Below are 12,021 nucleotides of genomic sequence, written 5' to 3' on the forward strand. Positions count from 1 at the left end.
AGAAAACTTTAAGAATTCCTTTATAAACTGAACTATATGTTCATGCATTGTAATTCCAGGAAACTAAAGAATATAAAATTACCTTGAAAAGCTAATGTGGAGCATTTCAGGGAAAAATCCTATTAACTTATAGTTTTATTATTGATATAAAACTTCAAATACTGTACAGTAAGGTGTGCTGTAGAACACTATAATATACCATTACTCATTATTCATTACTCAAATGTAATATACACAGCAATCACGAAATCAGAAAATAATGGGCAACAGCCAGTGCCTTAAGGGTGACATAACATCTATACTATTTTATTGAACAGTGAAAGCACTTGCTATTTTTCTAAATATTTACACTATTACTGCTTATTTTTACAAATTCTAAATATCATTTCCCTCCAAAAAGTAGACTTTCCAGTTCTTGGCACTAATTCTTAGTCAAATAAGCCTGAAAATACTGATTTTCAGTCTTTTATTGCTCCACCACAGGCATAAGGGCTCAGGATGAGATTTCCGCATCCTAAAGAAAAGTATGCAATAGCTTAAAATTTTAAAAACTAAGTAATTGATACTCACAAGCAGATAACATCAACTAAACTTTTTTCTTTACTAATTTTCCTTTTCTTTTACAAGAAAATAATCATTAATATACTATAAAAGCATGTAGTCTCCATAATTAAAAAATTTAAATGTCAGATATACAAGTAATGGCATTTTCTCCAATAATTCACAATTTTTACAATTTCTGCTATTTTGGAACAAACATTAAAATTCCACGATTTAAGTATCATTAAATATGAACTGAAACACTTAGCATCTCAAAGAATTATCAAGAATGGTAGAACTTGCAATTAACTCTGTAACTTACATTGGTGATATAGTTCCAATTTAATATTTATTTATTAAATATACATTCTACTAAGGAATATTTTCATGTGAATAGCTCTGGTTTGAAAAATTAATTTCTTATATTGTGAAGAGGCTTAAGGTTGTACAACTTTGTTATACGATAACCTTGAATGGTAGGATACATTTACTCACTTTAGAATAGGGAGCTATTAGTATAAATGGTCATTTTTAATTCACATTAAGGTAAGTGGAATTTAATCCAATTTTGCAAAGGCTTTGTTTTAGAAAAGTCTTAAGAGGGAAACCTTAAAACCTTTCTTTGAGAACCATAAAACTCAAAATCTGTGCTACAGTATTTTAAGTGTGGGCCAATTGAAATTACTGTTGAAAAACGAAAACAAAACTGTATTGATATTCTGAAATAAACACTTTATGATGTTGTCACTATATTGACCAGTTGAAGTGTAATTAATGACAGAAGTAAATTTTATACCTAAAGGTTAGTTATTAGTGAGGTCTACATATTTAGTTATTCAGTAGCAGATAGTATTGGTAGGTAACTACATAAAACAATACTTTTGTAAATTTTGCATTTAGTAGCTAACATGTGATGTCAGTACAATTCTCAAAAACCTGTCAATGAGCAGTATAAGTTGCTAGCAAGTGATCTTCCCTGAGGTAAGAGACCATATGCAAAAGTCAGTGTTCATCTCCAATGAAGTTAAGACACTTAAAAATAATGGCAATAAGGACCTGTGGCCAGGAATTATGGATGCATTTCAGATTGATATCTTAATTGCAAGCAGTAGGCTTGACTAAAAAACCAAAGAAAATCATTGGAAGACATAGAGTTAGTATCAGTCAATAGCATTTGCTAACTTTGTCAGGCCTCTACCCTAACATTTTCCAATAAAATATCTGAAACAGTGAAGGGGGAGAAATGGGCTTGCTCTTTAACTAGTTCCTGAGTAACCATTCTCATGGAGTTAATTATAATTCTATCTTAATATATGGCAGCGTCTTATTTTCTTCAATTTACACCAATTTCTCATTACTGGTATTCCAGCCATCAACTCAAATTTGGTATGATTACCTATATAATAGATCACTGAAAAAAAAATTTATAACTTTACTTAAATGTTTAGTGAAGAACTGCAAACAGAATTGTAGGACTGCATTTTAGTTATAATGTTACATCCAGGGCTAAAAAAAATACTTAAGATGTCTAGTATTTTAGACACTCCAAGATGTGGCTATATCACAAATTATACTACTAGAAAAATAACCATTCTATTGTTATATATTTGGTTATGAAAACCATATGGAAGGACAAAGGACAATATTTAAAAACTTAAAAGAAACCCTATTCTAAAACTTCTTTGTGAGGATACCTGGCCTACTTCTCAAAAACCATCAATCACCCCAACCAAATTTTCAGCTGATTTGAAATAGTTTCAAGAAATTTAATCACTTATCAGAACTGAGCCTTTTATTCTTTTATCAAGGGAGAACCCAAACTGTTATTGTACTATTCATACCTAACTGGCTTTTAAATACATTGCTGTAGCTAGAGAAATTAACAAAGTTATCAGAGTTAATTAAGCCCATCTTCTAATATTCACATATATATTCTAATTTACACTAAATGTAAGAATAGGGAGATAAAGTTTCTGATATTTTATGTTAATGCTATGAGATATTTGTCAGTTATCAATGAAGAAAATATTTTTAAAGAAAAGACGATTATATCATTTTACATGAAAGCAGTGCATTTTTTGATTAAACAGTTTTCTTGTATTTAAATCACCCCCAAAAAAGTTCCAGTGGCTGAAAAAGCCAAAAATAATTATAGTGGTTAGTGAAGTAATAATATTTGTAATTTGTAGTTTAATACAAAGAAGCCACTTTACTAAGCAGTAAACAGTATTTGGTAGCTACAGCTCTTACTTTATGCAAAACTAGTGCACAACATAAAAGTTTAAAAATTTCCTGCTGTTTTGATAGGGAGAAAATGCTTGAAAGTAAATTTAGCATGAAGATAAAATATAAAGACAAACGTGATAATGTGATAAAACTAACCCAAATATATATTTTGCTCAGATACACCTGTAAAATGTCTAGATTCTCCATTCTTTCCTTAAATAGAGTAGTTCGTTTAACAAGTAGATTCAGTTAGAGATACTTTCACAGAAAGATGACCAAAATCTGCCTTATCTGGAAACACAAGTTAAAGTACTATCTATATCCCTTATGAATTAACAGGCAGAGATTTTTAAACATCTGATAAAATACTTTCTGACGTACATTTTCTTAGACTTACACACACAATTCTGCATCTGTTACATGTGCAAACAGAGACAGCCAGGCTTTGAATGCTCTAGGTAAGAGATTGTATTAACATACATTTTGTCTTTCAGCCATTCAAATTCAACTTAATTACAGTTAACAGAGGAAGAATAGGGGTTGAAATATACATTTCAGAATACAGATTTGCAGAATAAAATAAAATAGTGCAATACCAATCTCAGGATAAACACTCTTTTGATGTCTTTAAGAAATAAGCATGAAAGCTGCTTCTCAAGGAAACTGGCACTAAGAATTTGATGAATACACTAAGCAAATGCCCACCTGATCAGGGTATGATACAGTAAAATTTGCATCTAAACCCAAGTGAAGCCAACAAATAAACTCTTATGGATTCTTTTTTATTTTTTATAAAGACGGGGTTTCACCATGTTGGTCAGGCTGGTCTTGAACTCCCGACCTCAGGTGATCCGCCCACCTTGGCCTCCAAAGTGCTTGGATTACAGGCGTGAGCCACCGCGCCCGGCCAACACTTACAGACTCTAAGGAAAAAAAAAGAAAACATTTTTGGCTCAAAGGGGCACAAATATACTTAGCATATACAGGCTTAAATACCAGTGATCAAAATTGTAGAACAATTAACTCATTCATAAAGATAAACTCTTATTTATAATTCTCTGTGAATCTGACAAATGCTGAAAATTAGAGATTAACTATTGCTACCATTATTTCTTTTTCTACCACACTTTGCAATCAACTTTTCTGCAAGATTAAAAAAAAAAAAATCAGGTAGTTCTTGAAAAAGCCAGGAAACAAAAATAATGGTAACATATTAGTAACAGAGCACACACAATGGCTGTGTTGACTCAGACAGCAACACAACTGAATCACATTGACCTTATCAATCCAGAAGAGATTTTTCCCCAACCTTGCACAAATCAGCAAAATGTTAATCATTACATTCTATTTTCAAGATATTTTTGCCAAGAATACATCTCTATGAATGTGTTTACGTTCACAGAAACATCTGCATCCCACTGTCAAATAATTTTATGAATTTTAAGACACAATTTAGTTCAGATAAACTTCAAGTTTACATAAATCTTTTGACACTAATATGTGAGATGGTTACCTTGATGACATCGATATTAGCAAAGTCTTATTTCCCCTCCATTTCTAGCCTTTTCAGAAATCAAACATATTAAGTAAGAGAATTTTCATGTTGGCAATATTAAGACTTTCATGGAACTAAAATTACAAAGAACTGCCAATGAACCACATTTATGGAAGAAAGTCATCTCAGCAGATCTAATAGCTAATTTATAGAAATTCAGAGCCAGCCTGGGCAGCAGTATATTAAAAGCTATTGCCAATCACACACTTGCTATCATGCACTGAATAACAAGATATAATTTTTGAATTACATACGTACAAGATTTTTAATGACTAATCAGGTTACGTGGCCCAGCCAACAAATATTACATATTCACAATAAACATTCTGCCTTTATTAGCCTCTAATTAAATCAAGAGTGATCCATTGGCTCAGTTGTGTTAGTCATCTCAGCATCTTGACTATCCATCTCTTCAAGCTCCTCCATGGAATTTCCCTTTTGTGCTTTTGACCTTGTGGCAAATGCTGCTCCCAGTGCATCTGCTACACAGCCATCAGTTGTTTCTATATTCAAATTTTCAGTACCACTGGTTAAAGGAAAAGATTCAGGCAAGCCAGTCCCGGACTTTGCAGAAGAACTCACAACTTCTATTTTCCTTTGAGGAACATCAGATGGTGACTGCTCTGTATTTTGATCCCGCAAGTGCCTGTCCATTGAAGCCTGAATAGAAGAAACCATTTCCTGCAATTTTTTTCGCTGGGCCTCAACCAAATCAGGATCAAGCTGCCTGCCGTCTCTCATTGTTACTACTCCAGGAGCTATTCGAATAAGCTCACTATTACTAGAAGAAGCTGAGAATACAGAAGGCTCTGTTTTAGAGGAACTACTACTAAAGTCTGTCCCTGTATTATGCTTTCTTACAACTGAAGTTTCCCTAGCTCTTGGATCAAGGTGTGGATTACCAGATGCAGTTCCTAAAGAATGCCCTTTTCCCTGAAAGGCAGTTACATTATGAAGTTGCTCAGATTTCTTTTTTACTACTCCACCACTACCTAGTTTTAATACCCCATGCGAAGGACTTGATTCCCTACTTCTTGTAGTAGCCTCTGCTCGAACCTGACTTACAGCCTCTTTAACTAAATCTTCAACATCAGGACCAACAGGGAAATGTCCTGCAGCATCCACACACAATTCCAGTCTATCTTCAGAAGCATTATAGACAAAGGTTTTGCCAGGTAGATGTGGAAAAGTACAATGCTTCCCATCAGCCATACCTAAAAAGGGGGAAAAGATATTTAACATATTAAATCTTAAGGTATTAGCAAAAGTGTAATAAAGACAATTATAGTTAAAATAGTGAATTTTAAATAACTTACAGATAACAGCTGTCAAAACAAAATTCATTAGAAAAGAATTTACTGTATTACAAAAAAGAACCATTACCATAGACCCTAAAGTAGTTCTCCCCAGGCATCTTAAAAAAAAAAAAAAATCATCCTGTTAGCAAAGTTAATAATGGGGCTTCAGGCAGGGTAATGCCAGCATTTTGGGAGGCAAAGGCCTATGGTGTCAGGAGCTAGACTGGCTAACATGGTTAATCCCCATCTCAACTGAAAAATATAAAACATTACCCAGGCTTGGTGGTGGGTGCCTGTAATCCCAGCTACTTGGGAAGCTGAGGCAGGAGAATCACTTGTACCCGGGAGGCAGAGGTTGCAGTGAGCTGTGACTGCGCTATTGCACTCCAGCCTGGGCAACAAGAGCGAAACTCCATCTCAAAAACAAACAAACAAACAAAAAAGAATGGGGCTTGAGGCCCAGGTGCAGTGGCTCATGCATGTAATCCCAGCACTCTGGGAGGCAGAGACCAGTGGATCACCCGAGGTCAGGAGTTCAAGACCAGCCTGGCCAACATACCCCATCTCTACTAATAACACCAAAAAAAAAAAAAAAGCCAGGCATGGTGGCATGTGCCTGTAGTCCCAGCTATTCAGGAGGCTGAGGCAAGAGAATTGCCTGAACACAGGAGGCAGAGTTTGCAGTGAGCCGAGATTGTGTCACTGCACTCCAGCCTGGGTGACAGAATGAGACTGGGTTTCAAAAAAAATGGGGCTTGAAGCAAACAGCTGAGCTATAAGGAAAACACATGTAAATGAATAAAAAATATACTTTTATTACTAAAATTCAAATTATAAACTTTGCCAAAACGTCCATAAAGGCAAAGTGAGGTATACCTAACTTGTTGCACAGTGTGTTGAACTAAAAATCAAAAGTCATTCTATTCAATTGTAAAATACCAGAAAGGTGTTTTCACAGTGTGCCATAAGTATCTATCTTTCACAAATATAAAAAAATATGAGCTTTTGGCTGGGCACAGTGGCTCACACCTATAATCCCAGCACTTTGGAGGCCAAGGTGGACAGATCACGGGGTCAAGAAATTGAGACCATCCTGGCTAACACGGTGAAACCCTGTCTCTACTAAATATACAAAAAAATTAGCTGGGTGTGGTGGCACACACCTGTAGTCCCAGTTATTTGGGAGGCTGAGGCAGGAGAATCGCTTGAACCTGGGAGGTGGAGGCTGCAGTGACCCGAGATTGCACCACTGCACTCCAGTCTGAGCGACAGAGCAAGACTCTCTCTCTCTCTATATATATATATATATTTTTTTTTTTAAATAAGATATCCCATAGTTAAATACCTATTCAATTAAATTCCTTTGAAATAATTCTTATTCATTTCTGGTAGGCCAGAACCATCCAACTAAGCCTGGGTTATGAAAGCTCCTCACCAAGCTCACTGCTACTTATTTCTCTGGTCTACTAATGCAGTAGCAGCAGATAAAAACTTAAACTTCTTTTATTTTCTAGTCAAGGTCTCACTACAGGGTATTTAAAACTTTTATACTTGTTTCAGCCTGCATATTTTTAAAAAATCATGTGTTTTTAAAAATCCACTCCTTTACACTTTAAATGTTTCACTCTAAGTATACCCCACATACATGACAGTAAGGGTTTTCCAATTTACAAAATTATATACCTTCTATTTTGAAAAAAAAAAAAAAAGAACTTTTTATAATATATGGTACATAGTAATATGTTTATGGCAAAATATAAAGGCAAAAAGCAAACTAATTTTCCTACAGAAATTCAGAGAGGAGGGATAATGAATAAATCTGAAATGCTTTGTGGGCATTTAGGCATTCTCCAGTTTTACAGGGTATTAAGAATAGTTCCTCCTTCCTTGAAAAGTGCTTCAATGGTTCTAATTTATCTCTCTGAGAATATTCCAAATAACCAGAGAAAATAACTCAACTGCAAATGAATAAATAACATGTTAATTTCAAATAAACATTAATTTCAATGGTAGGTAAAGTATCAATTAAAAAAATCCAAGTAGAATTTCGTCTTGACATATTTTCAGCAGAGATAACTGACAAAAGGAGACCTGCAAAAGTTGAAGTCTTGAGATGTGGTCTAAATACTACTTTTCTGGGTACATCTGGAATCAGTTTATTGGCTACCAATCCCTGTTCTCAGAGATCTATACACTACAGCTCAGGAAACAAAGGTAGCAAAGAAGAGAATTTTATAAGGCCAAAACTGCCTCAAGGCAAAGCTTTTAACAGCGGTCTGAGTAGATAACATCTATGGAGCCTCACTATGTGCCAGGAACTAAAATAGACTCTGATGATTTAAAAATAAAATACCATAATTCTTAGAAGACAGATACAGATTATTATAATACAATTGAGTAAGTATAATGATAGGCATATTACTCATTTCACTCAATTACTTAAGAATTAAATGAGAAAACATTTAAGCACATTAAAAACACTAAAACATCAAAGCACATACCACAGTGCCTAATATCAATCAGGTAGTGAATATGTTTTAATTCTTCTATTAGAGCAAAAAGGTTTTGTGGCCAGCTATGGTGGCACACAACTGTAATCCCAGCACTCTGGGAGGCCGAGACGGGCAGATCACTTGAGGTCAGGAGTTTGAGACCAGCCTGACCAACATGGTGAAACCCAGTTTCTACTAAAAATACAAAAATTAGCCGAGTGGGGTGGCGTGCGTGCCTGTAATCCCAGCAACTGGGGAGGCTGAGGCAGGAAAACTGCTTGAACCCAGGAAGCAGATGTTGCAGTGAGCCAAGATGGCGCCACTGTACTCCAACCTGGGCAACAGATCAAGACTCCATCTCAAAAGAAAGAAAAAAAAAAGGTGTTGCATTTGTTTCCAGATTGCTACTGTGGTTCTTTCTCTTGGCTATCCCTAGAAAGAGTAATAGTTCCACACATGTTCATCGCAGTATTACTTACAATGAAACAATGGAAAAAATAAAAATTTTCAAAAAGAAATGATCAAGTAAATTATTTCCTAGCTACTTGATGGAAATATATGCAGTTATTAAAATTTAGATAAATAGGCCAGGAGAAGTGAGCAGTGGCTCACACCTGTAATACCAGCACTTTGGGAGGCCAAGGCAGGTGGATCACAAGGTCAGGAGTTCAAGACCAGCCTGGCCAACACAGTGAAACCCAATCTCTACTAAAAATATAAAAATTAGCCAGGCATTGTGGCACACGCCTGTAGTCCCAGCTATTCAGGAGGCTGAGGCAGGAGAATCACTTGAACTGGGAGGCGGAGGTTGCAGTGAGCTGAGATTGTGGCACTGCACCCCAGCCTAGGCAACAAAGCAACATTCTGTCTTAAAAAAAAAAAAAAAAAATCAATGGATATAGTTTAAATACAATACAAATACTGTTGTGATACTTTTAAGTATTGTTTAGAATTTTTTTGGCAGGTATAGAGAGCTTGTTTAGGTTTTATATATTCCTTTGAATTTTAAGAAGCAAGGCACATTAAAATTTCTCTATCACATATCAAGAATTTAATTACTCATATATGCTAATGACATGTATACTAGTACTTATAGTTATTCTTTACATTAAAAAACTGGAAACTACCCAAAAGCTCATCAGCAGAACAATGAATAGTGTTAAAACAATACAACAGAATACCATGCAGCAGTGAAAATGAATATAGATGAACGTAGCATGGATGTATCTGAAAAAGTGTTGCTAAACTAAGCAAGTCAGCCAGTTATAATCCCAGCACATGGGGAGGCTGAGGCAAGTCAACATACTTGAGCCTAAGAGTTTCAGCCTGGGCAACATAGGGAGACCTTTGCCTCTACAAAATATTTTAAAAATTAGCTGGGTGTGATGACACATGCCTGTAGTCCCAGCAACTTGGAAGGCTAAGGCAGGAGGATCACTTGAACATGGAAGGTGGAGGCTACAGTGAGCTATGATCATACCACTGTGCTCCAGCCTGAGAGTAAAACCCCATCTCAAAAAACAAACAAACAACAAAACAAAAAAACCTATCTGCTGGGCGAGGTGGCTCACACCTGTAATCCCAGTGCTTTGGGAGGCCAAGGTGGGCAGATCACGAGGTCAGGAGTTCAAGATCAGCTTGGCCAACATGGTGAAACCCCATCTCTGCTAAAAATACAAAAACATTAGCTGGGCGTGGTGGCAGGTGCCTGTAAACCCAGCTACTTGGGAGGCTGAGGCAGGAGAATCACTTGAACCCAGGAGGCAGAGGTTGCAGTGAGCCAAGATGGCATCACAGCACTCCAGCGTGGGCAACAGAGTGAGACTCTGTCTAAAAAAAAAAAAAAAAGAAAAAGAAAAAGAAATAATAAAATAATGTATACAACATAATTCCATTTTTATAAAGTTCAAACACAGGCAAAGCGGAGTAGTATAAACTTAAAAATAAATTTGCCATTCATTTCTTCATTTCTCTGTATAAAAATCTGCAAGAAAACTTACTATATATATATATTTTTTTGTGGGGGACAGGGTCTCTCTCTGTCAACAAGGCTGGAGTATGTGATCATGATCAGTGGCATGATCATGGCTCACTGCAGCCTTGACCTCCTGGGCTCAAGCAGTCCTCCCACCTCAGCCTTACCAGTAGCTAAGAGTATGGGCGCATGCCACCACACCCAGCCAATTTTCGTATTTTTAGTAGAGACGGGGTTTCATCATGTTGCCCAGATTGGTCTTGAACCCCTGGGCTCAAGCAATCTGTCCACCTTGGCCTTCCAAAATGCTGGGATTACAGGCATGAGACATCACATCTGGCAGAAAACTTACTATATTTTAAGCCAATTAATTCTACTCTATTTTATTTTTTGTTGGGTGTTGGGGGGAATGGGATCTGCACTCAGCTCTGTTGCCCAGGCTGGAGTGCAGTGGCGCGATCTCGGCTCACCGCTGCCTCCGCCTCCTGGTTCAAGCGATTCTCATGCCTCACCCTCCCAGGTAGCTAGGATTACAGGTGCCCGCCACCATACACAACTAATTTTTGTATTTTTTTGTAGAGATGGGGTTTCACAATGTTGCCCAGGTTGCTCTCAAACTCCTGACCTCAAGTGATCTGCTCACCTAGGCCCTCCCAAAGTGCTGGGGTTATAGGCATGAGCCACCGTACCCAGCCTAAGCCAGTGAATTTTAGAATACCTCTCCAAATATGAAGAATAGAAATAGCAATAGTATAGTTTAGTTATAACGGGCAATACTGTTATTCAAATGTAGATGTAACCATCTACATGTTAAGGTAGATTTGAATAAAATAAGAGAGGTATGTATGCTCCTTTCCTGCTTTTGGAAGATGGAGGTAAATGCCTGGGATTGAGAGTGGTTGACATGTTTTGATTCTTTGACTACAAGATGATAATGATGATAATGATAATGATAATGATAAAAAATGTGAGCTAAATGATGAGAACACATGGACACATAAAGAGGAACAACAACCACATGGGGCCTTTTGGAGGGTAGTGAGTGGGAGGTGGAAGAGGATCAGGATGCTAGACATAATATCTGGGTGATGAAATAATCTGTATAACAAATCTCGATGACACAGGTTTACCTATGTAACAAACCCACACTTGTATCCCTGAGCTTAATAATAATAATTTGCCACATGAATCTGTTACAAAATATAGAGAAAAATTTACCGGCCAGGTGCAGTGGCTCATGCCTGTAATCCCAGTACTTTGGGAGGCTGAGGAGGGTGGATCACCTCAGGTCAGGAGTTCGAGACCAGCCTGGCCAACATGGCAAAACCCTGTCTCTACTAAAAATACAAAAACTAGCCAGGCATGGTGGCAGGTGCCTGTAATACCAGCTACTCGGGAAGCTGAGGCAGGAGAACTGCTTGCATCTGGGAGGCAGAGGTTGTGGTGAATGGAGACTCTGTCACCGCACTCCAGCCTGGGTAACAGAGACTCCATCTCAAAAAAAAAAAAAAAATTACCACAAATGTCAGAAAAAATTCTATTTTGGAAGGTAAATTACTTTTCTGAGGATGATCCATTTCAATTGGCTGTTTATAGTCAGAATTTCAGTTCTGCAAATAACAGTTGGAATTCTTGTAACAACAACAAACATTTGCTAAGTATTTATTAGGTATCAGACCATTTGCTAACTGCTATACATCCACTATTTCTCTGATCCTCACCATCACCCTGACATTATCATACCCACTTTACAAATAAACTGACACTTAGAAGTAAGAGTGTAAAAAATCCAGAATTTGATCTCAGATGTTCTGATTCTGATACAGAAAGGAGGCAGGGAAATACTAGGCAGAAAACGGCAGGGTCCCTGGTGGATGCCCACCCTCAAGCCTGGACCTGTGGCCCAAAGTGAGAACATGTATTGTTTTCTTGCTC

At 36.9% G+C, this 12,021-nt stretch overlaps 1 protein-coding gene across 1 annotated transcript in view; it reads right to left on the reverse strand.

Moving 5' to 3' along the window:
• Positions 1 to 274: 274 nt before the first annotated feature.
• Positions 275 to 12,021, reverse strand: part of VCPIP1 (valosin containing protein interacting protein 1) — a 34,430-nt gene continuing 22,683 nt past the window's right edge. The window contains exon 3 of the mRNA XM_002758962.6: positions 275 to 5,535. Coding sequence (XP_002759008.2) covers positions 4,673 to 5,535 — 863 coding nt within the window. The 3' untranslated portion in view covers positions 275 to 4,672. The remainder of the gene's footprint in view (positions 5,536 to 12,021) is intronic.

The sequence above is a fragment of the Callithrix jacchus genome, chromosome 16 (assembly GCF_049354715.1).
Source record: "Callithrix jacchus isolate 240 chromosome 16, calJac240_pri, whole genome shotgun sequence".
NCBI lineage: Eukaryota > Metazoa > Chordata > Mammalia > Primates > Cebidae > Callithrix > Callithrix jacchus.